This window comes from Pantherophis guttatus, chromosome 4, assembly GCF_059756535.1.
Source record: "Pantherophis guttatus breed Tessera chromosome 4, ASM5975653v1, whole genome shotgun sequence".
In the NCBI taxonomy this organism is placed as follows: Eukaryota; Metazoa; Chordata; class Lepidosauria; order Squamata; family Colubridae; genus Pantherophis; species Pantherophis guttatus.
In genome coordinates, this window is record NC_142066.1 from 117,753,900 (window position 1) to 117,775,870 (window position 21,971).

The 21,971-nt window shown below is 43.1% G+C and overlaps 3 protein-coding genes and 2 long non-coding RNA genes across 10 annotated transcripts in view; 3 read left to right on the forward strand and 2 right to left on the reverse strand.

The window, feature by feature from the left end:
- The window catches only part of HOXA5 (homeobox A5), a 144,950-nt gene that overhangs the window by 30,013 nt on the left and 92,966 nt on the right, over positions 1-21,971 (forward strand). The window contains exon 5 of one of the 6 annotated variants that reach the window (XM_087892630.1): positions 14,556-14,710. The exons of the other annotated variants lie outside the window; for them this stretch is intronic. The gene's annotated coding sequence lies outside the window, so the exon portion shown is untranslated. Of the gene's footprint in view, positions 1-14,555; positions 14,711-21,971 lie in introns of those variants that run through there. 6 annotated transcript variants of the gene reach the window in all.
- Positions 6,092-12,880, forward strand: HOXA3 (homeobox A3). Its single transcript, XM_060685728.2, has 2 exons — positions 6,092-6,584; positions 8,938-12,880. Exons 1-2 carry the CDS (start codon positions 6,092-6,094, stop codon positions 9,699-9,701), a joined length of 1,257 nt encoding a protein of 418 aa, XP_060541711.1. The 3' UTR covers positions 9,702-12,880.
- LOC117654946 (uncharacterized) lies at positions 10,386-14,637 on the reverse strand. The gene is made up of 3 exons (XR_004588455.3): positions 12,967-14,637; positions 12,289-12,363; positions 10,386-11,439 (listed from the first exon to the last, which is right to left on the reverse strand). It is a non-coding gene; the product is annotated as an uncharacterized LOC117654946 (long non-coding RNA).
- Positions 14,850-17,655, forward strand: HOXA2 (homeobox A2). The gene is made up of 2 exons (XM_034401901.3): positions 14,850-15,817; positions 16,534-17,655. The coding sequence occupies exons 1-2, from the start codon at positions 15,271-15,273 to the stop codon at positions 17,298-17,300; spliced, it is 1,314 nt and encodes a 437-aa protein (XP_034257792.2). The 5' UTR covers positions 14,850-15,270; the 3' UTR covers positions 17,301-17,655.
- Positions 17,746-21,961, reverse strand: LOC117654945 (uncharacterized). Its single transcript, XR_004588454.3, has 3 exons — positions 21,820-21,961; positions 20,979-21,231; positions 17,746-18,283 (listed from the first exon to the last, which is right to left on the reverse strand). It is a non-coding gene; the product is annotated as an uncharacterized LOC117654945 (long non-coding RNA).

Here is a 21,971-nt window from a genome sequence, read left to right on the forward strand (position 1 = left end):
TGCAAAGATACCTCTATAATGTAGTAGCAACGAAGGAGAAACTCAAGAATCAGAACAAGAACCAAAATTCTGAAGCAGAGCTAATGAAAGAGACAAAGAGAATAGGATAGGTTTTACCTAACCATAAAACTAATAAATGGGAGAAGAAAGGAACAGTGGCACCTATTAATTGGATACTTTTATTGGAAAATTGGAAATTTGTCCTTTTTATTTGAACCTTTATTTGCCTTCCGGGGAGGAATTTTAGTATTTGCTGCTTCAGGCACCTTCCTAATGAAATATACTCAGAATCGGGCAAGGTGAACAAAATGTCCAGCTGGCTGTTGCCTGCATAATTTTTTTGACTTCAGGGGAAGAAACTGGTAGGTTGAACATCGAGTTTTCTCCTCAAATTCTCTCCGGAGAGAACTTTGTTTGCCAGCTCCACCAAAAGAATTGGCTTTCTTTTCTTTTTTGTGGAGGGATGGCAAAAGGTGGTGGGGGGGGGAGGAACGGGACGGGACAGAAAAAGGTCATATCAGCATTTTTCAGAAGAAAACTATAGGGCTGATCGTTGACAAAAGCGGCGTTTTGTTGCATCGCCACTGCCAAGCGGGAGGATATAGGAAAACGGCTGACCGGTGAATTTTGGTCCCCGCTGTCGTCCCCACCTCCTACGCAGCAGCTCAGCTTTCTGTCTTTCATGTGGAGTCCTCGCAATATGCTCAGAGAAGCAAGTGTTTTCTGTTGGGTAGCTCTGTTTACAGCTTGGCGCAAGAAACTATAAATCTTGCCTCTCCATAAATGACAAAAACCATTGGTATGCATAAGAGGCCACCCCGAACTGAAAGTACGTGTGTATGTTTGTGCGTGCGTGTATAAATCTCTTCTTTCTCCTGTTCTGCTTTGTTTGGGGTTTAAGGTGACAGTGCAATTTAAAGAAACTTCTTTGTATTTTCCACACCTTTGGTAACGAAGGCCTGTCAAAATCGCACTTAGCTCTTATTCCAGCGCCAACTGGCTGATTTTCTGAGGCAGTTTAAAACCTCGTCCTCCGGGTTTTGTTGTTGTTTTTATTTTTTTGTCTGTTTTGGTCTCTTTATACCCCACCCACACCCTTCCGCCAGGAGTTATTGAAAACTATTCTTCTTACTGATGTTATTTTAAGCGTCAGACTACTTGAGCAAGAGAATGGCCAGAAAGTGCAGAAAGGGAAGGAGGAGGGGGAAAGGAATGGAAAAAAGAAAGGTGAAAAGAAAAAGAGAGAAAGAAAGAGAAAGAAGAATAAGGAAAACCCAATTACCAAAACAGCAGCGCTGATCGACATGCACCCGTATGGCCGTGAGTATTTGTTAAATAATGCGAATTGAAACACGGGAGAGGTAGGCAATAAGCGACAGACTAAGTCCTTAACCCAACTATGCTTTAGAAAGTCTTGATACCTTTCAGCTGACTAAGAAATTCTGCCTCTTCTTTTCAAATAAATATTCGCATCTCCAAAATATTCCTGAGGGTATAGCCTCACAATTATATCCTAACCTTTATTAGTGGTTGCTTTAGTTACCCAGCGTTTAGTTACAGTTACTTGGAATTAGAATCTTAATAATTACTTAGCCCCACCGACATGGAAGGAGACGGGCAAGTTTATTTCACTGGCTATCCACCCAGGCATTATTTCTGATTTCCGCTGAACTCGGAGCCAGATTCTCCTTCTATCCCAAATGTTAACTGCTCTTTTTGTAAACGGATGGCTGTGCTGTTTCCTCGATGATGCGTATGTGAATGTTTGCCTAAGGGAAGGGCAACCAGAGAAGAGGGGAAGTGGGCATCTGATGACGGTCACCTACATTGTTTGAATCCTCCCCGTTAAAAGCGCTGTAGAGATCGCCCTGGATTGTGAGACAGGCCAGAAGTCTACTTACTATTGTGTGTGGTGGAGGTGGGGTAATGTTTATCCATATGTGGCATAACTTCCAGATTTTAAACGGTGCTTTCCGTCTCCCCCACCCCGTCCAGAATTCACTATATTTTTCATCAAGCTGTTGCCATACTGGTGTGTGAAATTTATGTTTGTGTGTGTTTTGGACACACACACACACACACACACACACCATCAAAGGTCTGGGGGGAGCGATGACCTTTTTGTGAACATCCTTTATCTCGATTAGCATAATTTTCCTGGCCTCTAATGCCTCTCTGGCCCTTCACTCTTTCACTGCCTCTTTCTTCTCACTCCATCCATTCCATCTTGCCCACCCCCATCTCTCCTGCCTGCCCCGGACTTCCCGAGGCAACTGCCTCCTTTCTCCCAACAAACGCCCCCTTGGGCGTGCAAGGTTGCACAGGCAGCCGCCTGCCTTTTCCCAGCGATCCGGTCTAGGAGAGAGCTTGTCCGGGGGTAGCGAGGCACGACTCTCACTCGGCCCCAGGGGTGAGGTGGAGGGCGTGGAGGTTGGGGCCGGAATGAGGTAAGGACAGGGCAAGGGGGGGGCACTCCATTAGAGGCAAGCTGAAGAAAGACCTTCTTGGGTGTCCCCTTCCTGGTGGAGGCAGGGCGCCTCCGGTTCTGATTCCTGGGCTCGTCCTGGCAGAAGTGACCTGAACTGGTCCCCATCCCGGAGGAGCAGAAGGCACTTAGTTGTCAGGGCGGAGGGGTTAAAGTGAAAGGGGGAGATCCTGATCCCCGGGCTGGCAGGGAACGACTGTCGCCTAGCCTCCAAAGACCAATACTGGCTTCCGCCTCAGTCGTCAGAATTAAGGTAAGCAAGCCCCAAATACGCGGCTATCAGTGGTGAATGCCGGAGTTTATGTCCTGGTTGATTTATGACCAGAGACTTAAATCTCGGTTCAAGAAGAGTTCACAGGCTGGAGCTTCCTTCCAGGCAGTGACGGATAGACCATTTCACGTCGAGTTCAGGCCGGGTGCCCCTCTCCCCTCAACTTTTCTTTATCTGGCAGGAAATCTCCGGCCGCCGAGAGGAGGCCAGCAGTGGGGAAGTGGGTGGGGAATGTAACCGGGGGTCCCCCGCGTGGATCACGATTTACAGAAGGTGTGGTAGAAGAGTAAACCAGACAAACGCAGAGAAAAAAGGGCTCCAAACTTGTAGTCTGGTCTGCCAGCCAGCTCAAGAGACCACTGATGATTTTGGATTCAACCCGGTAGTTTCTAAAAGAACTCCAGAAACTCCTGTGCATGCACGTTTACTTTTCTTGCCTTGTGGATCGGGCCAATATAGTGGTGATTGGAAGGCTGGATTCTTTGTATGGGCATCGGTGGGTGGGAATCAGTCTTTCCAAGAAAACTTTGCATCGCTTCCGAGATTTTAGGAGAAGACCTCTCCACCAAGTGCGGATCTCGCTTCTCCCCTCACCCCAGTATTTCTGAATCAAAGTTGCCATCCTATGCAAGCTTTCCAGAGAGCCAATCTCAATTGTTATAATGGGTCTTCCTTCTGACCTGAACAGGAATAGGATTCAGCTGTAAGGTTTCCTTCCTGGCCATGGGTGCAAGAAGTATGTTCCTTTTAATCAAGTGGGAACAGTTTTTGGAATTAACTTGTGTCAGATAGATGCTAAAAAAAAAAAAAGGCATCAACCTGCAGGTTGGCAAGATAATCTACTATTACTAGAAAGTACGAGTTTGAAGTTATACTTTGAAACAATTGGGTTTGCAAATAGACTTTTTGTGATGGAATAGTGCTTCTACAAGTTTCCCTCACTGGCTGCTTTATGGGTTTTCCTATATTTGCATTCTCTTGAAACAAGCATTTACTTTTAGTGAAACAACTCTGTATAAAATGTGAGCCTGTGTATTATTTTTTTAAAAATCTTTAAACAAAAGCTATTTCCTCTGTTGCGGGCATTGTTGTCAACTACTTTTTGTTTGCACTGACTATCCACAAGCAGGAAAGGGGCTGCCCGACTGTCTCACCCCAAAGTCACTTTTGCTCGGTTTTTTCCCCTACTTACAAGCAAAAGAGACTTTGGAGAACTCGTATAAGAGTTCTTTCTGCAAAGGTCAGAAAGGAAACAGCCAGCATCTTCTTGTTTCACATTTCTTAATTCAAAAAGTGAAGTAACATTTCCACCCTACCCCCAACTCCCAACAAAAAGGCAAAACTGTTAAAAGTCTAAAATTAAGAAGGGCTATTAGAAAACAGATAGCAACGTTCAGGCTCCCCAGTCAAATTCAAAGTAAAGTTCTGGAGTTTAAAATAAATTTACTCCCAAATCAGATAAAGTCAGTTCCTACCCAACCCAAACTACAGCTGAAATTCATTTTCTATATTTTTCAATACAGGTTGTTTATTGTAACTTTTGAAAGACTTGATTGTTGTTTTTAAAACCAAGCAAACAATAAAAGAAGATAGCTTCATCCTCTATCGAAGGAAGCTGCCATCTGTAAGAGGTTTATTAAATCAATCTGTCTCTCATGTGTACCTTGTTCTGAAAGAAACTTGACTGAACTGAAATGCAAACTCCTGCAATTAATCTGAGTATGTTTGTGAGGTGATAGTGTGTAATATATGCCTCCAGCAAGATACCCTGGCAGCCCACTGTTTTGACTGGAACTTGAGTTGGGAATGTTTGTGTGAATATGAGGACTTTGGAGAGAAGGCATGGAAGTGATAGGTTTTTAACTGGTGGTTCAGATGATCTGTAAAAAGTTCTTCAATTGCAGATAAGGAGTCCTCTGAAATCCCACCCAACCTCTTCTCTAGCTGATTCTGCTCAGACAGGTAAACAATGTTGAGTGAACAAAAAATATTTGCTTGGTTTGTAAGAGTGTTTGTGGTTTTGTGCACCCATTCCTCTGTCTGCATCCAAATGACCTCCATACATCAAATGACACTGCAATCTCAGCGACAGAACCTATTATGGTTGAGTTAGGAGGAAGGTTCAAGCTGTGATCATGGAGATGGACACTAGCGGGTGTGCCTTTTTCCAGATATTTGTGAATATATTCATGAAGGAGGGAAAGGGGAAAATAATAATTCAAAACATCTGACTGACTGTGCAACCAACCATAATAGTAATAATGTCATGTTTGATACACCCTCAAATAATTAGACCGGGATCCTGCAAGGACACAAGCAACCAAAGGGACAGGCCTGAAACTTCCCACAAAGGAGCACTAACTGGAAGATAATTTCTGACTGTTACCCGTTTGCTACATGTGGAGACTATTGGATGATAGAGGCCAGATTTGTGTCCCTGTCTAAACTGGCAGCAGTTAAAGCTAATTTATGCGCAGGAAGTTGGCTGATTATTAAACAGAGAAAGCTTGGGATATCCCCAGCCACTGTGCAATTTCATCACACGAGGGTCATTATGGGTTCCATTTATCAAATCTTTTGGTTTCCTAGCCAACATTTCATGAGTTCGAACCCCTCCAGCGCTGGATTGTTGAGTCACTCTTCGTGGTGAGACTTGAAGATGCATGTATTGATTTTTCTTTAAAAGGCATTGTATCCAACCCTTTAAGTAAAGTACAGCAAGATTTTCTTTTTCTTTCAATAAATAAGGGAAACAGTATGATATTGCTCGAAAGGAAAGCAAAAGGAAATCGTAAGTGGTGCTTTGAAGCGCTTCATAGTCTTAAATCAGTTTTGGAAAACAATCTGCTCCAACCTCTTTCTTATCTGGAGGCCATTTATTGCAGTGATCGATCAGAGCCCTTTTTATGAGAGAAAAGATAAAACAATTCTTAGCCTGCATGTGGATGTGAGTGTGTGCGTGATTAGAAAACACCCAATTCTACTTTCTCTTGGATCTGTAAACCACACAATCTGGGCTGCCAGTAAATCTCTGCATATCTCTCTCAATTTCTCCCTCCCCCCTCCTCTTACCGAAATTCTCTTCGCCTTCAGGCCAAGTCATGCTGCTAAATATTGCTGACCACTTTTTCTGTTATGGCTTTCATGTCACTTAGCTATTGAAAGTAAGATGGATTTGTACTATTTCTCCACTCTCCTGTGCTTTCCCTACACCCTAGGTCTACAAGGAGAGGCCATTGGAGGAGAAACGTCATGTGACAGAGTGGTGCCAATGTTATTCTTTAAGGGTGTCAAGACCCTGTCAGTTTATGAAATAAATATTGGGAAACAACGAAATGCAAAAAGCGACCTACTACGACAGCTCTGCGATCTATGGAGGCTATCCCTACCAAGGAGCAAATGGTTTCGCTTACAATGCTAGTCAGCAGCAATATCCTCCGCCTTCTGCTTCCGCGCTGGTGGAAACCGAGTACCATCGACCTGCATGTTCTTTGCAGTCCCCTGCCGGCACCAACAGCACTGTGTCCCATCATAAGGCCAATGAAATCAGCGAGAGTTGTATGAGGACCATCCCCAGCCAGTCTCTCCAGCCCCCAATCCTACCAGAACAGCCCCAGCAACAGCCTCCGACACAGCAGGCACCACCACTGCCCCCTCCTCCTCCTCCCCCCTCCGTGTCACCACCTCAAAATGCCACTGCCAACAGCACCCCTGCCAATGCCACAAAGAGCTCCATCCTGAACTCACCTACCATGTCCAAACAAATCTTTCCCTGGATGAAAGAATCTCGGCAAAACACCAAGCAGAAAAACAGCAGCTCCAGTTCAGGTAATGGAATAGGGGAGGGTTAACTGGAGAAAGCAGGAGGGTTCAATACTTACTAGCACAAGCAACTGATCCACCACCCTCCAAAGTTCTGCTAAGCTTCTTGGGAGCCCTGCGTGCCAAGTATTTCCCCACTATTTTTGCTGGGAAATTGAACCTATACAATCTCTTGAGATCACAAGCATTATTTTATTTCATTTGTGCATACACACACAAGCCCATCTCCAGAGAGTCGGGTGATGAGAGAGGCTTCAGTTTGCTTGATGGTGACCTCTGTTCAACTCTGAAAAAAGAATGTGAAGTTCCCTTTGCTTCTCTCTTTTCAAGCTTGGATGCCTGTTAGAATCATCTTCAACATTCCATACTGCAGCCTCTCCCTCCCCCTCCCCACTTGGCAGCTATTAAACCAGAGCCAGATATGTACAAGCCCCTGGCCTGTCTTCCACCAGTGTTAGCACTTTTTTTGGGGGGGCTTGATTCTATTCCAGCAATAAGCCAGTGACCTATTCCTGCTGAAGCGTAATGAGAATAAAATACCTCATCATGATCTTCAGTCAAGATCAATGCTTTGTTTGATATTCATAACCTCCTTTGATTTTAGCTCACAGACTGGCAGCCTTATAGGAATGGGAACAAAGCTTAGGTTTCTTTAGCACTCTGCAGGCAGGTCCATAAATACATTATAGGTGGATTACAGTGTTTATCTACACTGTTATTACATAAGTAAACCCAAATCGATGAGAAAAGTATTAGCGTCCTTTCCCCCAGGCATTTGGCTTCTACTTATCATTTACTTCCGCAATTTATCTTGGAATGTAGATGCTAAACATTTTTGCAAATGTTTTCCTCAATGCATTTCTAATGCTATCACAGAATAAAATCAACATAGGCAGACTTTATTATTTAACATATTCATTGTTCTATATTCTATATTTCTCTCTCTACATATAGAAAATATATATATCTCTTAGTTTACCAAGCTAGAATCTATATATCTTGTCAATCAGAAAACTAAGAGTAGATGCTAAATGCTTGAATTTGGAAATAACAGCTACAAAGCCTTTCAGGTAGATATGCTTTAGGCTGCAGCCTTATCTCATCATTAAGTTCAGTAGTCAGAAGCTTAGATACATAAATTAAGCTTAAGCATATAAAACTTGAAAGAACAACATATAGACTTCCAAAAGACTATCTTCTAAAACTCAAAGTAGCTTCAGCAGAGGTTTCTTCACTAATGTGAAGAAAAGTGCAGGGCATTTTTGAAAACATTCCGTATTCTCCCTCCCTGTAGATACAGGACAATAAAGTAAATAAATAATAAACAGTTTACCTTTACATGTATTTCAAAATCGTTATCAAGGCAGGCTACTTTTACACTTTAAGGAAAGGAAGTGTCCTCCAGTTGGTTTGGAGTACATCTTAATACCACTAAATTGCTTAGGAGAATTGAGTCTGATGCAATACAAAGCCTCTTCTGGGCATCAAACAGTATATCCCTTTAAACTCTATCACAGATTTGGCCTTGTATCTCTTATTTCATTCTATTCTTTTTAATGGGCTGAAACTGGCTTTAAGCCAAGTAATATTTTACTGCAGGTGTGTGTCCGAGGTTATCCTAAGAAGGAAGTGGAGGGAGAATGGATGTTTGCTATCAGTATTATATTTTGATTTTACTGATATAAAATATCCATATTATTGACAATAATCCAATTCAAGTAACAAGGAATTTCTGTGGTTTGGTGCTGAGGAAGTTTAGTCTGACAATCATTAGTTGCCTTGTTTATCTTTCATGTAAAAATTACATTTCCGAGGAGCTGTTATTTCTAATAGTTTTTTAAGGCTGCATGGTTCCTTTTCTAGAAATTGTTGCCTCAGGCAATTATTACTAGATCAGAGAATTAAAATGGGAGGGAAAAGACCAGAATATTCTTTAGCCTGGTGGTTTTCAATTCTTATAATCCTCACTCTATATAGCTATTCTGGGGATAAGAAATTAGAAGTCAAATATATTTGGAAGGTCCTAGGTTTGAAAGGATCTGTAATGTTGCCTCAGTGCTCTTCTTATGAAAGCTTGCTAGCCTCAGTATGAGGGAGACACTGACCATTTATCATGATTGATTCAACACAGGATTGTTGAATGAATGGAAGAACACCACTTGTACTTTGACTCAGGCAGCAAATGGCCTTTGATCAGCCTTCCTTCCATTTAAATACGTTTGCTATTAGTTTGGGCAGAGCGAGCCATTAGATCTCTCAGAATACTTGCAAATTTAGCAAGTAGTGGTTTATTATTATTTCTGGTCATAGTATGCTAGGTATCATCCTACTTATTTTGTTCTTTGTATGATTTGTGTAGGTGAGAGTTGTGCTGGTGATAAAAGCCCCCCAGGGCAAGCTTCTTCTAAAAGAGCTCGCACAGCTTACACCAGTGCCCAGCTGGTAGAACTGGAAAAGGAGTTCCACTTCAATAGATACCTTTGCAGGCCACGAAGGGTAGAGATGGCTAACCTCCTAAATCTCACTGAAAGACAAATCAAAATATGGTTTCAGAATCGCAGGATGAAATACAAAAAGGATCAGAAGGGCAAAGGCATGATGACCTCTTCTGGAGGACAATCCCCCAGCAGAAGTCCTGTCCCTCCAGCTGCTGGAGGCTACCTGAATTCTATGCATTCCCTCGTCAACAGTGTTCCATACGAGCCCCAGTCACCGCCATCTTTCAGCAAGACTCATCCGAATACCTACAGCATCACTACATCATATCCGGCTCCTATCAATAACTGCCCTCCTCCTCAAAAGAGGTACACCGGAACTGCAGCAGTGACACCTGAATACGACCCTCACCCTCTTCAAGGCAATGGTTATGGCAATCCGCATATACAGGGAAGCCCCATCTATGTTGGGGGCAATTATGTGGATACCATGGGAAATTCAGGACCATCTATCTTTGGTCTAACTCATCTCCCTCATCCATCCTCTGCCAATATGGATTATAGTGGGGCAATGGGCAACAACCATCATCATGGACCTTGTGATCCCCATCCAACATACACAGATCTTACTTCTCACCATCCTTCTCAGGGAAGAATTCAGGAAGCACCCAAACTGACCCATCTGTAATATAACATTGGTTATATAGTGAGTCTTAAAAGCTTCCCAAGTTTTTTTTAAGAAATGGGGGGGACCCCCAACTTTTAAATCCCCCCCCCACTGCGCTACCCAATACAAACAGTTTTATTTGCTTCTGGGTTTTATTCTGATGTGTTTTCCTTTTGGTAAAATGCGTTTCCAGTTTATGTGACGTAGCAATATTTGTTGCTTGAATTGCTCTCTAGTTTCAATAGTGGATATTTATCTTCTTGAACTCTTGCCTTGTGATCTTGCTTTGAGAGTATACATAGGCTTTATACTCTTAATTTTGACTCTTTTATCAAAACAGGGTATTATGAACAAATTTTCTATACAGACAGTTCTTAAATGTGAATTTGTTCGTACAAAATCAGTCCCATCTGGGAAACATTTTTTATTTTAATTGCACTTCTTTTAGATAATAAGAAAAAAGGGCGCTTGAACAGGGGCTCCTGAGCAAAATGATTAATACATGTACGTCTTTAATCGTGTGTATGCTGGTGAACTTTCAGATTTATTTATATTTTTTTGAATAATCTAAGTGTTTAATTTTTTATTTATCCCCATCTGTTCATATTTATATATATGAAGATATTAAAAAATAAACTTCTTTACCCTGAGTATTCAGGAAATATTGACTGGCTGTATGTTCAATGGCATACAAAGAGAATATCATTTGAAAACCAGAATTCTTTTATTTTTTTTAAAAAAGAAATAATGCAATAAAATCTGAAAACAACACATCAAAGTAGGAAAGTAATGGATGTCTATAGATAATCTAATAGAAAACGGGTAAAACCGGGATTTGACAACAAAGGACCATAGTTTTGTTTTCAAAAGGATACACTCACATTCTTAAAATTAACTTACTAAATAAAAGCTTTTATTCTGAATAATAGAAATTTATGATAGATCATTTGAATGCCATCCTCCATTCCGAATCCAAAGACAAAAGGAACGAGGAAAAGAACATCGGGAACGATTGAGCCCCCTGAGTTTTAAATGCACAGCCAACCTTTAAAATCCCTCCCCCCCTCTTCCTTCTGACTGGACTTTTAAAGCTGCCAAAATTTAAGTATTTCCAGAAGGTACGCGCGCTCCTCTGTTGCCTTAAAATCAAACAAAGCCTCTTCCAGCAGCACCAAGGCTGGTCGAACAAGCGTTCCGGTGGTTCGCGTTTGACTCCAGACCCAGGGACAGATTCAGCGAGTAATTTTCCTGAGTCAGCGCTTGCCTGGCGACCTCTCCAAAGAAGAGCCGCACTAAACAGGGCGCTAAACTGCTCCAAGCTGGAAAAGATCCCGGTTTGTGACCGTGGCTGATTGTCGGCATCTCTCTTTTGCAGATGTATGTGTGTGTGTGTGTGTGTGTGTGTGTTTTGTTGTTGTTGTTTTTGTCCTAGGTGGTCTCAGTCTCTCGCTTTGTCCATGGCTGTTCTCCTCTTCAAAGTGGTGGACTCGGCTCTAAGACTAGCGAGCCGGGGGAGAAACAAAGGCTGTTTCTGGAAGAGCCTCTTCCTCGAACGAAGAAGCTCAGGTGCTGTAACATTTCTCTGGAGGCCGCAGGCTGCCCGGCTGCAGGCTGTTCTCTCCTGTTGGCTGGGGAAGCTCTCAGTTTCTTCTCGCCTCCGCGCGAGGGGAAGCGATCGGAGGTTGTTTTACCCGCACACTTTGCCCCACGGGACAAAATGGACAATCGAGAAACGGTAATGGGCAAGTCTTGTTGTTTCCTAAAGAGAACGAAACTGAATAAGAGTCCGTGGACTTAAAACGAGCGTGTGGGCTCATATTTGGTATGGCATGGATTCAAAGCACATTTGTTTACGGGCAGTTATAATTTATCATTCCAGTAATGAAGAAACGGATTCCGCAACAATAAATCTGTTCGCGAAGCGACGTGGGCAGCTTTGAAAGAGCTATTCCTTATAGTTTCCCCCACCAGCTAGGCTGCTTCTCCTCTCTGGCTATAGGAATTGCGGAATTATTATCATTCCCGCACATCTTGTTAATCTAATTTCCTTCCACATCCCAATCTTTCTTATTCTTTCTAGAAGGGGGGTGGGGGAGAATAGGAAAAAAATCATTTATATAATATAGGCGAATGTATAGAACCCCTCCCACTCATAAATACATATGCATACACACAATTTCTAAACAAGCATTTGATGCAGCCCTACCAGATCCTTTCTGTCGCTCAAATACATCTGTGCTAACAAACATGGAGAATCCATAGACGCAACCGCTCCCCACCCTTTATTTCCAAACAGAGAAAACATGTAATTTAACATGGGGTTTGTCGCCTGTCTTGAATTTGTTTAGGAAGATCTCAGTATGTATATGTATATGTATATGGAGGATATGCCACCGTATGATCTGGTTATTTTGTTTAATCTCAATAAATTTGCCATCATATTGGTTTTCCTTTCTAAAATATTATATCGGTCTTTATTTTTTCACTAAATAAAATCTCTCTGGGATTTTTTTTTCTTTCCTCCCATCTGTAGCTGAAAAGCTTCCAGGGATCCAGGGATTGTGCAATATACTAAATTCCTCATTTTAATTTTGCATTCTATACTTACTGCATTTTATCTTCGCTGAACCATTTTCCTCTATACTTAACAGCAATGTGGCTCCAGACTAGGAAATCACCAAATCTATTGAAAAAGCAAAACTATTTAAAAGAGAATTATTGGAGTAGAGGAATCAATTTGAAACTTCTATCTTTTGGAAAAAGATGAAATAGAAAGGGACTGTGAGTGTTATTCCCACCCCCCAACATTAATTGAAGGGAAAAATGCATTACATGAATTTATGGCACTGACGGGGTGACAGCAAGAGAAAAAGAGTGAGAAAACTCTGACTGGTATGAGGACAGAAAAACTGATCCTTAAGGTATATAAGACAAAGGAAGTGGGTTACCACCCCCATCCCTGTGTTCCAATCTGATTTCAAAGATATTTATTTATCCCTTCCCTTCATCCTGCATATAGTTTATCTGCACGAAAATGTGCACCTTCTTAAAGAAAACACAGAAGTAAGAAAAGAAAAAGTGCTACTTTAAAAAAGCCAAGGAAGAAGAAAAGCTCTTTGTTCCAGGTAGTTTTTCTATTAGATTGCCCACTGGAAAAGAAAAGAATCCACAATCCAGGCTACAGAAAACAAAAACAAAAATCCTCCCAATATCCTTCCCACACCAATTTAACTCACAAAGCCTCAGTGAACCGAATTGCCCCAGCCGCCTCCCTTACTCGCCTTACCTCCTTGTGGGGTTCTTTTACGCATAACATACAGAAGCTGGGGCGCACACAGGCGCGCACAGGCGCGCGCGCGCGCGCACACACACACACACACACACACCAGCAACGCCTTGCTGTTATCATCAATATTCCATAAATAAATAATGAAATAAAATCCGTAGGCCTGTGGCTGTCTTCCAGGCAAGTTAAAAAGCTGAAGTTTCTATCCTTCATTGAGAGGGTAGAGCAAGGTGGGATCCGTTCGGGAAAATAAGCAGCAGCATCTCTCTTGCTTATTTACTAGAGTTTCTTCCCCCACCTCAACAACCTTTCTTCTTTTTTGCTCAGTCACATTTCATCTAGGAAAGAGCATGAAGCTCGAAATGTGTTCTTAAGGGCCAGAAGCTGTCAAGGCATTTTGGTCGAGAAGATTGATCACGCCTAGATTTCAGCAGAGCTTTGTTTGAAGTAAAGCAAGAATTTTTTTTAAAAAAAAAAATCAAACCCAACAACATATATATTGTAAGGCATCCACTTTCCTCCCCCTCTATTCTTAAACAATTTCCATCTGAATTTTATGTTAAGATTATTACAATACCTCACCCCTCCCCCTCACCAGTTTTCCCTCCATATTGGAGAGGGGGGGCAATGATTCACTCAAAAAACGAAAGAGGCCTGCCGTTCCTTTTCCTTTTGCTCAGATGTGCTTCATCAGAAGATGAAGCAACCAGTTTATCATATGAACCCTTGTGAACAATTCCCAGCACTAACTCAAAATCTCAAAATGGGGGACATATAGGGAGTCCTTGAAATACATAGGAATACCCCTCTTCTCTTCTCTTTTGCTTTGGAGGAGAGGAAATACCCTTTTCTGTTCCTTGTTACTGAATCCCCCTGTTCCTTCCATTGTTTCCAGTCCCCTCCTTTCATTTCCCGTTTTATTTGAGGCGATTGAAGAACTGTTCTGTCCAAGCCTTCAGCGTTGTTGAATGAGCAAATCGAAAGAAAAGCAAACAAAAAATGGTGTCGGTCAAACAATCTTATTTGGAAAAGGGATCCGTTTTATAGTTCTTTCCTACATGACTGATAATAATTTTTAAAACTGATATTGAATTTTGATTTATTTCTTCGCCATCAAGATTACTTACTTACCTGACCCATTTTTATTGTGGTTAAGGGGAAACAGTGAGTCAGAGTCAGCTGATTCCAATGTCGTTTGTGTTAATACTCTGATTTGTTCTTGAAATCGACTGCATTTCTGTGAAACATACTTATATGATTTGGGTGTTTGATGGAAATGCCTATGATTGTACTATCCAATTCTGTCCAGCCAACTCAAGATATGTACGTGACACCTTTGGACTGACTTCTGTTCTTCTGCCTATGGAAGCAAAGTTTCTGTAGAAAATTCTTTCTACACAATGGATACATGCCAAAATTGGTCGCCAATTGTTCTCTGTGCTGTACCGTTCAGAAAAGTCGAGCACACCCCCCCCGCCCCCGCCCCCGCAGAAATGCAGAAAGATGCCAGGTCTTGAGGAGGGGTGGGAAACCCTACCTTGTTCTGGTGCTTGTTTTTAATTTTAGGAAGTAATTATTTCTTTCTTTAGGACTGGTGGTGAAGGGAAGAAATACAAATAAAATGCAAATCTAAAGCAGGGCTCAACGCTTGGCAAGCCAGGCCGGGTGCAACTTTCTGATGCGGTTGAGATGCGGAGCCGGCAATGTCAAAACTTTGAAGATTAATGGATTACTTTGTTAATGATTCAAGGCGTCAGATTGGAGGTGCTTAAATGATTTGTGAGGTGCGAAGCGCTTGCCTGACAGTTCCAAACAATGAGAGGGGAGGGCGCAGGACGGGAACAAGCGGGGCAGAAGCCCTACAGGGTGAGCAGAGCCGCGGAGGCTACAGGAGCAGCGGCGGCGGCAGGAACGAACGGCCAAGCGGCGACCGTAAGAGACGCAGGCACACAAACACTCTCTCACACAAGCACAGTCACTCACCCCAGATATCATTTCAGATTAGGAGGCAAAAGGGGAGCGGGCGAGCAGCGGAGATAAGCCTCCTCCTAAAAAAAAAAAGTGTAAATAATGCCTCTCCGGCCCCAATGAGGCGTTCCTTCTCGACTTTTTTGGATCAATCAAACAGACAGTGGCTTCTTTTGATTAAAGCCCAAATTGTCATTGGGCAGAGGCAATCATGTGACAACCAATTCGGTCCAATTTCAACCTTGTCTCCATGAATTCAATAGTTTAATAGTAGCACGGTCCCCATACGGCTGTAATCAGTGAATTAGAAAAAAAACACCCCACGAGCGATCCTCTATGATTTTTTTTCTCCCTTCTTTCTATCTCCCCCTTTTTTCTTTCTCTCTCTCTTTCTCTCTCGGCTCCCCCCCCCTTCCCCTTCCTGGGCCTTGCTCCCCCCTCCCCCTCCCAGAAGCGCTAAATAAGAGGGAACTTTTTCTCCAAGGGGGCTGCGAGTTGAAGGCCATGAATTTCGAATTTGAGCGAGAGATTGGCTTTATCAATAGTCAGCCATCGCTCGCTGAGTGCCTGACATCTTTTCCCCCTGTCGGTGATACATTTCAAAGTTCATCAATCAAGAACTCGGCGCTTTCACACTCGACACTGATTCCTCCTCCTTTTGAGCAGACCATCCCCAGCCTGAAACCGGGCAGCCACCCTCGCCACAGCAGCGGCAGCCGCCCCAAGCACAGCCCCAATGGCAACAGCGGCAGCCCATTGCCAGCCGGCGCCCTCCAGCCTCCGGAGTACCCCTGGATGAAAGAGAAAAAGACGTCCAAGAAAACCGCCCTGCCGCCGCCTGCTTCGGCCTCCGCCCCTGGACCAGCTTGCCTGAGCCACAAAGGTCAGTTGAAAGACTTTGCTGCACCATTCCGCTTCCCAAGGCTTCCCCACGATTTGTTTGTTCTCCCCCACCCTCCCTACTGCCTTCGCCTTCTCTGTTGGAGCGTTGCCTTCCTAACTCAGGCACTGAACCCTGAGGAAGGAAGCTGGCGGTGGGATCCACAGGCAAAAGCATCAGAGACACCAACCCTCCTTCGCCCCCACCCCAAGCAAAGTTTCTTTCCCTCTAACTTGTTTAGCGTGGGATGATTTATTTGAGTTGGAGGTGACCTCCTCTTGTCTCGCTGTCCTAGTGTTGGGATCCTTGACAGTAATGAAGAGTGATAGATTACTCTTGCTCAGCTAAGCAGCTGATGCATTAATTATAATTTGTGGTATGACTAATATCAAAGTTTGGTCGGCTACGGAAAGGTTTGGGAGATGGAGATGTGAAGCAGTTCCTCGAGCTGAGGGAAAAAGGGGTCCCGGAGAGCGGGCGCGTAAGGGGGCAACACAATGGCTTTACTGCATTCGCGGGCGGCCATTTTGTTGCAGTTGAGATGTTTTTACGCTCTGGAGAGAAGGAGAGCGAGAGGCAGAGATTTCCCACTACCAGTACCACTCTGTTCTTTCCAGACTCGAGTGTCCTCAAAAGGATCAGCTGGGGCAAATTTTTCCAGTTCTCACCCCCTCCATGGCATGCATCCTTCTAACTGTGCTTGTTTTCTTCGTCAACAGAATCTCTGGAGATCTCAGAAAATGGTAATGGGGGCTCCAGGAGATTAAGAACTGCGTACACCAACACACAGCTTTTGGAGCTGGAGAAGGAATTTCATTTCAACAAGTACCTCTGTAGACCAAGGAGGGTGGAGATCGCCGCTCTCCTAGATCTGACGGAGAGGCAAGTCAAAGTCTGGTTTCAAAACAGGCGGATGAAGCACAAGAGGCAGACCCAGTGCAAGGAGAATCAGAACAGCGAAGGGAAATGTAAAGGCTTGGAGGACCCCGAAAAAGCCGAAGAGGAGGAGGAAGAGGAGGAAGAGGAGGAGGAAGAGGAGAAATCTTTTTTTGAGCAAGCTCTCAACAATGTCTCGGGCGCTCTTTTGGACAGGGAAAGCTACCCTTTTCAACAGAACGCCCTGGCTCAGCCGCAGGCAAGCCTCCACAATGGAGAGTCCCAAACTTTTCCAGTTTCGCCTTTATCCAGCAATGAGAAAAATCTCAAACATTTTCAACACCAGTCACCCACTGTTCCCAATCGCCTCTCAACAATGGGCCAAAACTGTGTAGCTGCCCTGAACAATGGCAGTCCGGAGGCCCTGGAAGTCCCTTCTTTGCAGGACTTCAGCGTTTTCTCTGCAGATTCCTGCCTACAGCTTTCTGACGCTGCTGTCTCCCCCAGTTTGCCAGGATCCCTCGACAGTCCTGTAGATATTTCAGCCGACAGCTTTGATTTTTTCTCAGATACGCTCACCACAATTGACTTGCAGCACCTGAATTACTGAGAAAACACAGACCTTCATACGCCAAGGGTTATACCTTCTTCTTCTTCTTTTTTTTTTTTGCCCCCCTCTCTCTCCTTAATTTTTATTTTCCTCCCTCCTTTGATCTGATTTCTTTCTCTTTGTCTGTTAGTATTTTCGGTTATCCTATCTGGTGTTGGAGAACTACTTTGCCATTTCCCTATGGCATTTTAGTTTAACCTAGTCACATACTAGGTCCTTCTATGAAAGCAATATATATGGCCTGTAAGAAAGTGATCATATCAAAATTGTATCTTCACTTTCTTTTTATTTTTGTATTACATTAGGGTGCGTTGTCATAAGTATTTTTGGTAGAATAAATTCTTGTTTACTACAAGCACCTTTTTATCTCTCTTTCTCTCTCTCTTCATGTATAGCGCAAGGAGTTGCCCCCTCCCCTCCTTTGGTCTGAAATAAAGCCAAGAAATTTGGTTACAGACCTCTGTTCTTTTTTTTCTTGAGGAAAACATTTATTGGAAGAAAGCTGCTGAAATCTTTTACCTTCTTTTCATCCCCATCCCCACAAATGGTATTGTTACAATTCTTCCCATAACTTAGAATATTTTTGATCCTTATTAAAAAAAAATAAGCATTTCCTCCATTTAATACATATCATATATTAGAATTAAAAATACACGGAAATACTGCTTTAGTGCTATTAAAAGCTATTAAAAACACTGAGTTTGTCTCTCGCATATATATATATATATATATATATATATATATATATATATATATATATATATAATGAAAGAAAAATATTCTGCAAAAGGAAAAAGCAAGGGCTTCTTAGGAGGATTGCTGCAGTTGTGCAGACTGATAAAAATGTATATTTATATTAGTCACTGTGTTTATTCTTTTTGCGAGCCATGTCTTGGAAAGAAATGTTGGTGTGGGGAACCAAGAAAAGGTACACTTCTGATGGATTTCCGTCCCAGTGTTCCAAAGGTCCCAAGAAAAGAAATCTAAAAGAGAGAGGAAATCAGAAAAGCCATTTGGTAAAAGCTAGTTATTAAACTGTGCAAGGCATATAACTTTTGGGTTCAAAATTGGGTTCAAAGGACAAAAGCTCACGCTGAAGGTGGGGAAAAAGGCATTCTCACCAAAGCTCAGTCTGAATGAACTAGGTTAACAAGTGTACATTTCAGAAGACCTTTTAGCTATCCTACCCTGCCAAAGCACATAAAAATTGAAGAGGCCGATCTAAAAATGCTGTTAATTGAAAGTGGTGGTGGTGATGGTGTGTGTGTAAGTGCGTGTGCGTGTGTCCATTATTTAAGTGCAGGTTAATTTAACTCATTCATACAGGTTGATGTGCGTTCTTTTGTGTCCTACAAGATAGCAGCCTGTGTTACCAGATGGGGTTTGTTTTTCTTGGTGTGTGTGCATGTATGAATAACTATCCCTTTTTTCTCCCTTTCTCTTGGTAAGAACGCGTATGTGTGTTTATGTAGGTACACAGGCATATGGAGAGAGAGAGAAAAAAAATGATTCAGGCTTTACAGACTCGCATTTGCTAGTCCTTCTGCTCCGGCTGCATTTATTTTGGTGGCAGATTGCTTCCCTGTTTTGCAACCTATCTATGTGGGGTGGCGCAAAACCGCGTGGGTAATAGCTGGAAGGACTGAATGCAATTCTTCCTAAACTCATAAATCAAACGCTTTTTGTGAATGAGAATGTCATCAAAGAGATCAATTGCAGGAACACATGCACAAATAAAAATCCTCTTACGTATTTGCTGGAGCAGGGGATCCCCGTCTAAAACCATTAAGCTTGGAAGCGGCTAGTCATAATTCATTTTTTATTGCTCTGTTAAAACAACTGCTTGGCTAAGCTTCAGGTGCGGCAGGGAATCCCCTTTCTTTCCCTTTTCCCCTCCTCCCTTCTTCGCCTAGCACGAAGATCGAAGATCGCTCTTTCGGGGCAGAACATTTTCTTTGAACCAAGTTTTCGTTTTAGTTTTATAGACGTTTCACTTTATAGGCAAACCAGCAGGTCTGTTAGTTTGGGAAGCCTCCTATACTACTGACAAAGAAGCTTTCGACACAAACCAATTGCCTCGAGACCCTAAACAGATTTTCCCTTGGGACCAGAACTATGCTGAGACATATAGTTCTCACACAAAAAAAAGTGGGGACAGAGGGGAGGAAAGAAATCCTAACAATGATTCCGGAATGTAAAGGTTTTCGGGGAAATTCTTGAGTGCCTTAACTATCCGATAAACGCAACAAACGGTTTTGCTCCGTTCGGATTACCGAGAACAGCCTCGTCCTGTAGGGACGAAGCGGGGAGGCATCGAGTCTTGGGAAAAGTCCCGAGAGGTGAAAGTTTTAGAGGGAACTCGCGTGTTCGAGAGTCAAATTGGAAATCCAGCAAGGGACAAGCCGCTTCCTTTCTCTTTCTCATCCCCTCTCAATTCGCCCCCTTCTGCACTCTGGCAAGCAAGCGGGGGAGGGGGGGCGGTTGTGTTGGCCTCAGAATGCAAAGCTTTCGGGCAAAGACAGCCTGACAAAGGGGGAAAGTTCTTTGGAACAATGGCGGAAAAATAGAGGGGAGAGGATTGAAGGGAGCAGCAGCAAGCAGAGGAACGGAAAGGAGGGAGGGAGGGAGGTGGGAGAGGGAGAGAGAGAATGTCGGAAGAGAACAGATGGGTAGATAGAAATCGGGCCAAGAATAAAACTGTCCCAACAGTTATTTGATCTAACAGAAAACAGTAAACAGATTATTTTTATTTTCAAAGTTGATTAGCAAAGGTTGTGTTTTTCTAGCAGGAAAGAAAAAAATCCCTGTATATCTATGTTCTTTTTTTTTTCATCTCCCATATAATGTAAACAACACTGTAAGCTAACTTCACTGATCTGGTTAATAGCTCTATTATTATCCACTGAATGTGCTTGCAATTTTTGGTAATTGATCTGTGAATGTGAATTATGAAAATGGTTTTCTAAACTCTAAAGTGATATTTTCTTTACTCTGTTCTAAAAGAAAGAGAACTGAGTGTAGACAATAAACTTCCAATCAAAGGCGAGGTTTTTTTTAATTTGCTGCAGCTGCATAACAGAATTTAGCTGTTTACAAAAATGCCAGAGACCTTCTTCTAAAAACATTGTGTCTTTATATGACTCATAGCTAGATTTTAGCATAAGCTTCACATTTTGATCGTCTTCTGGGTCCTAACTTTCATAATTATCAAAATAGGAACATTAAGTTACCCGAAGTGCTAACCTAGAGATGTAGCTTTTTAGAAAAGAAAATAGCAATCTAATTAGATAATGACTAGAACAGAATCTGGTATGTGATTGAGGTAATACTAACTAGTTAACTATTTAGAATTGGCACAATGGTAAATTACTAATAAATGTAAGTTGTTCATAAGAATTTCAGAAGTTAGAAAAAAGATATGCACAAACATTAATACTTTCAGCCAGCCACTTTGAAACAAAAGTTTCCAGGCCTTTTTCATGCTTACTTTATCACTTAAATTTGTCCCTATCTGTATAATATAAAATCTCTGTGAGAACTTCTTTCTTCAAAAAAGAAAGAAAAAAAGAAAGGGAAAGAAAGAAAAAGAAAGAAAAGTCCTATCAAACCACTTAGTAAATAGCTAAGCTCTTCGGCCCATTTCTAAACTCAGAAAAATATTGGTGACTTTAATGGCACCTTTCCAAGAAGAAACTTGTGCTGTTGGATGGGAAACAGAAGTAGAGGGACATCATTTTGAGCTCGGACTTTTTGCTTTCCCTCGTCTTCGACCACAACGAAAGATGCACATCAATTTAAGTGATCAGACAGACCACCGTTGTCGCCTCTCAGCCCTTTTCCTCGGAGCCTTTCCTTTTAATCACTGGACGTGGTCATTCAATGTTGGTATTTCACAGAACATCCTGCTCTGTCTGGTGTTTTCAAACCGGGTCTGCAGCCAATAGGGAGGGGAAAGGAGGGAAGAAAGAGGTAGGCGAGACTGCGCGTGATTGGCAGAGAGAGGTAGGTCGAAAACTGGGAAAGAGATGGGAGGGTGGGGGGAGGAGGCCGAATGTTTGCACAGGCGCTCTGCCTCTTCAGCTGCTGAGCTGGGCAGAACGGAAGACCGCTGCCAATGGCAGCCTTTGTAAACGCTTCCTTTCCGCACCAAACGGCGTCAAGCATCAGCAGAAGCCCGCAGCCTAAGCCTTGATTTTAGTTCAGTCACCTACTTCCCCACAGTCACCGGCCTTCTTGGATATTCAGAACCCGCGTCCGCGGCAACAACAATGGCGTTGCGCCTTATTTCCATACAAATAGCCGCGGGAGGTTGGACTAAGCCCCATTAACTCTTGCTGGTTCGCCCCAGGTTCGGACCGTCCCGAGCGAAGGGGGACGGATCCCGGCTGCCCGTTGCCTGGATAATTGCCTTCTCCCTGTAAAATCGGGCCTTTAGGTTTCCCCCAGCCCGGGTATTCTACACCTGTGAGAAGGTGCCGGAGAAGCGACAACCGATTTGATGGCGAGTGCCTTTGCCTACCTGCAGGCTCTGTGTCCTTCAATTCACGCAGGAGCAGCCCCCTCCGGCGGCCGCTCAGTGCTTTCTGTTCTTACTGCTGTTGTTCCCGCGGCGGCTGCTCCAGGTTGAGCGCTTGGACGCACACTGGCTCGCCGGCCCAGCTCTCCAAGCCC

Excerpts from the sequence above, each read along its gene's own strand:
- HOXA3 (XM_060685728.2), top strand. The coding sequence starts at position 6,092 with ATGCAAAAAGCGACCTACTACGACAGCTCTGCGATCTATGGAGGCTAT. Across the intron at positions 6,585-8,937 it reads AAACAGCAGCTCCAGTTCAG|GTGAGAGTTGTGCTGGTGAT; the intron begins GTAATGGAATAG and ends TGATTTGTGTAG.
- HOXA2 (XM_034401901.3), top strand. The coding sequence starts at position 15,271 with ATGATTTTTTTTCTCCCTTCTTTCTATCTCCCCCTTTTTTCTTTCTCT. Across the intron at positions 15,818-16,533 it reads AGCTTGCCTGAGCCACAAAG|AATCTCTGGAGATCTCAGAA; the intron begins GTCAGTTGAAAG and ends CTTCGTCAACAG.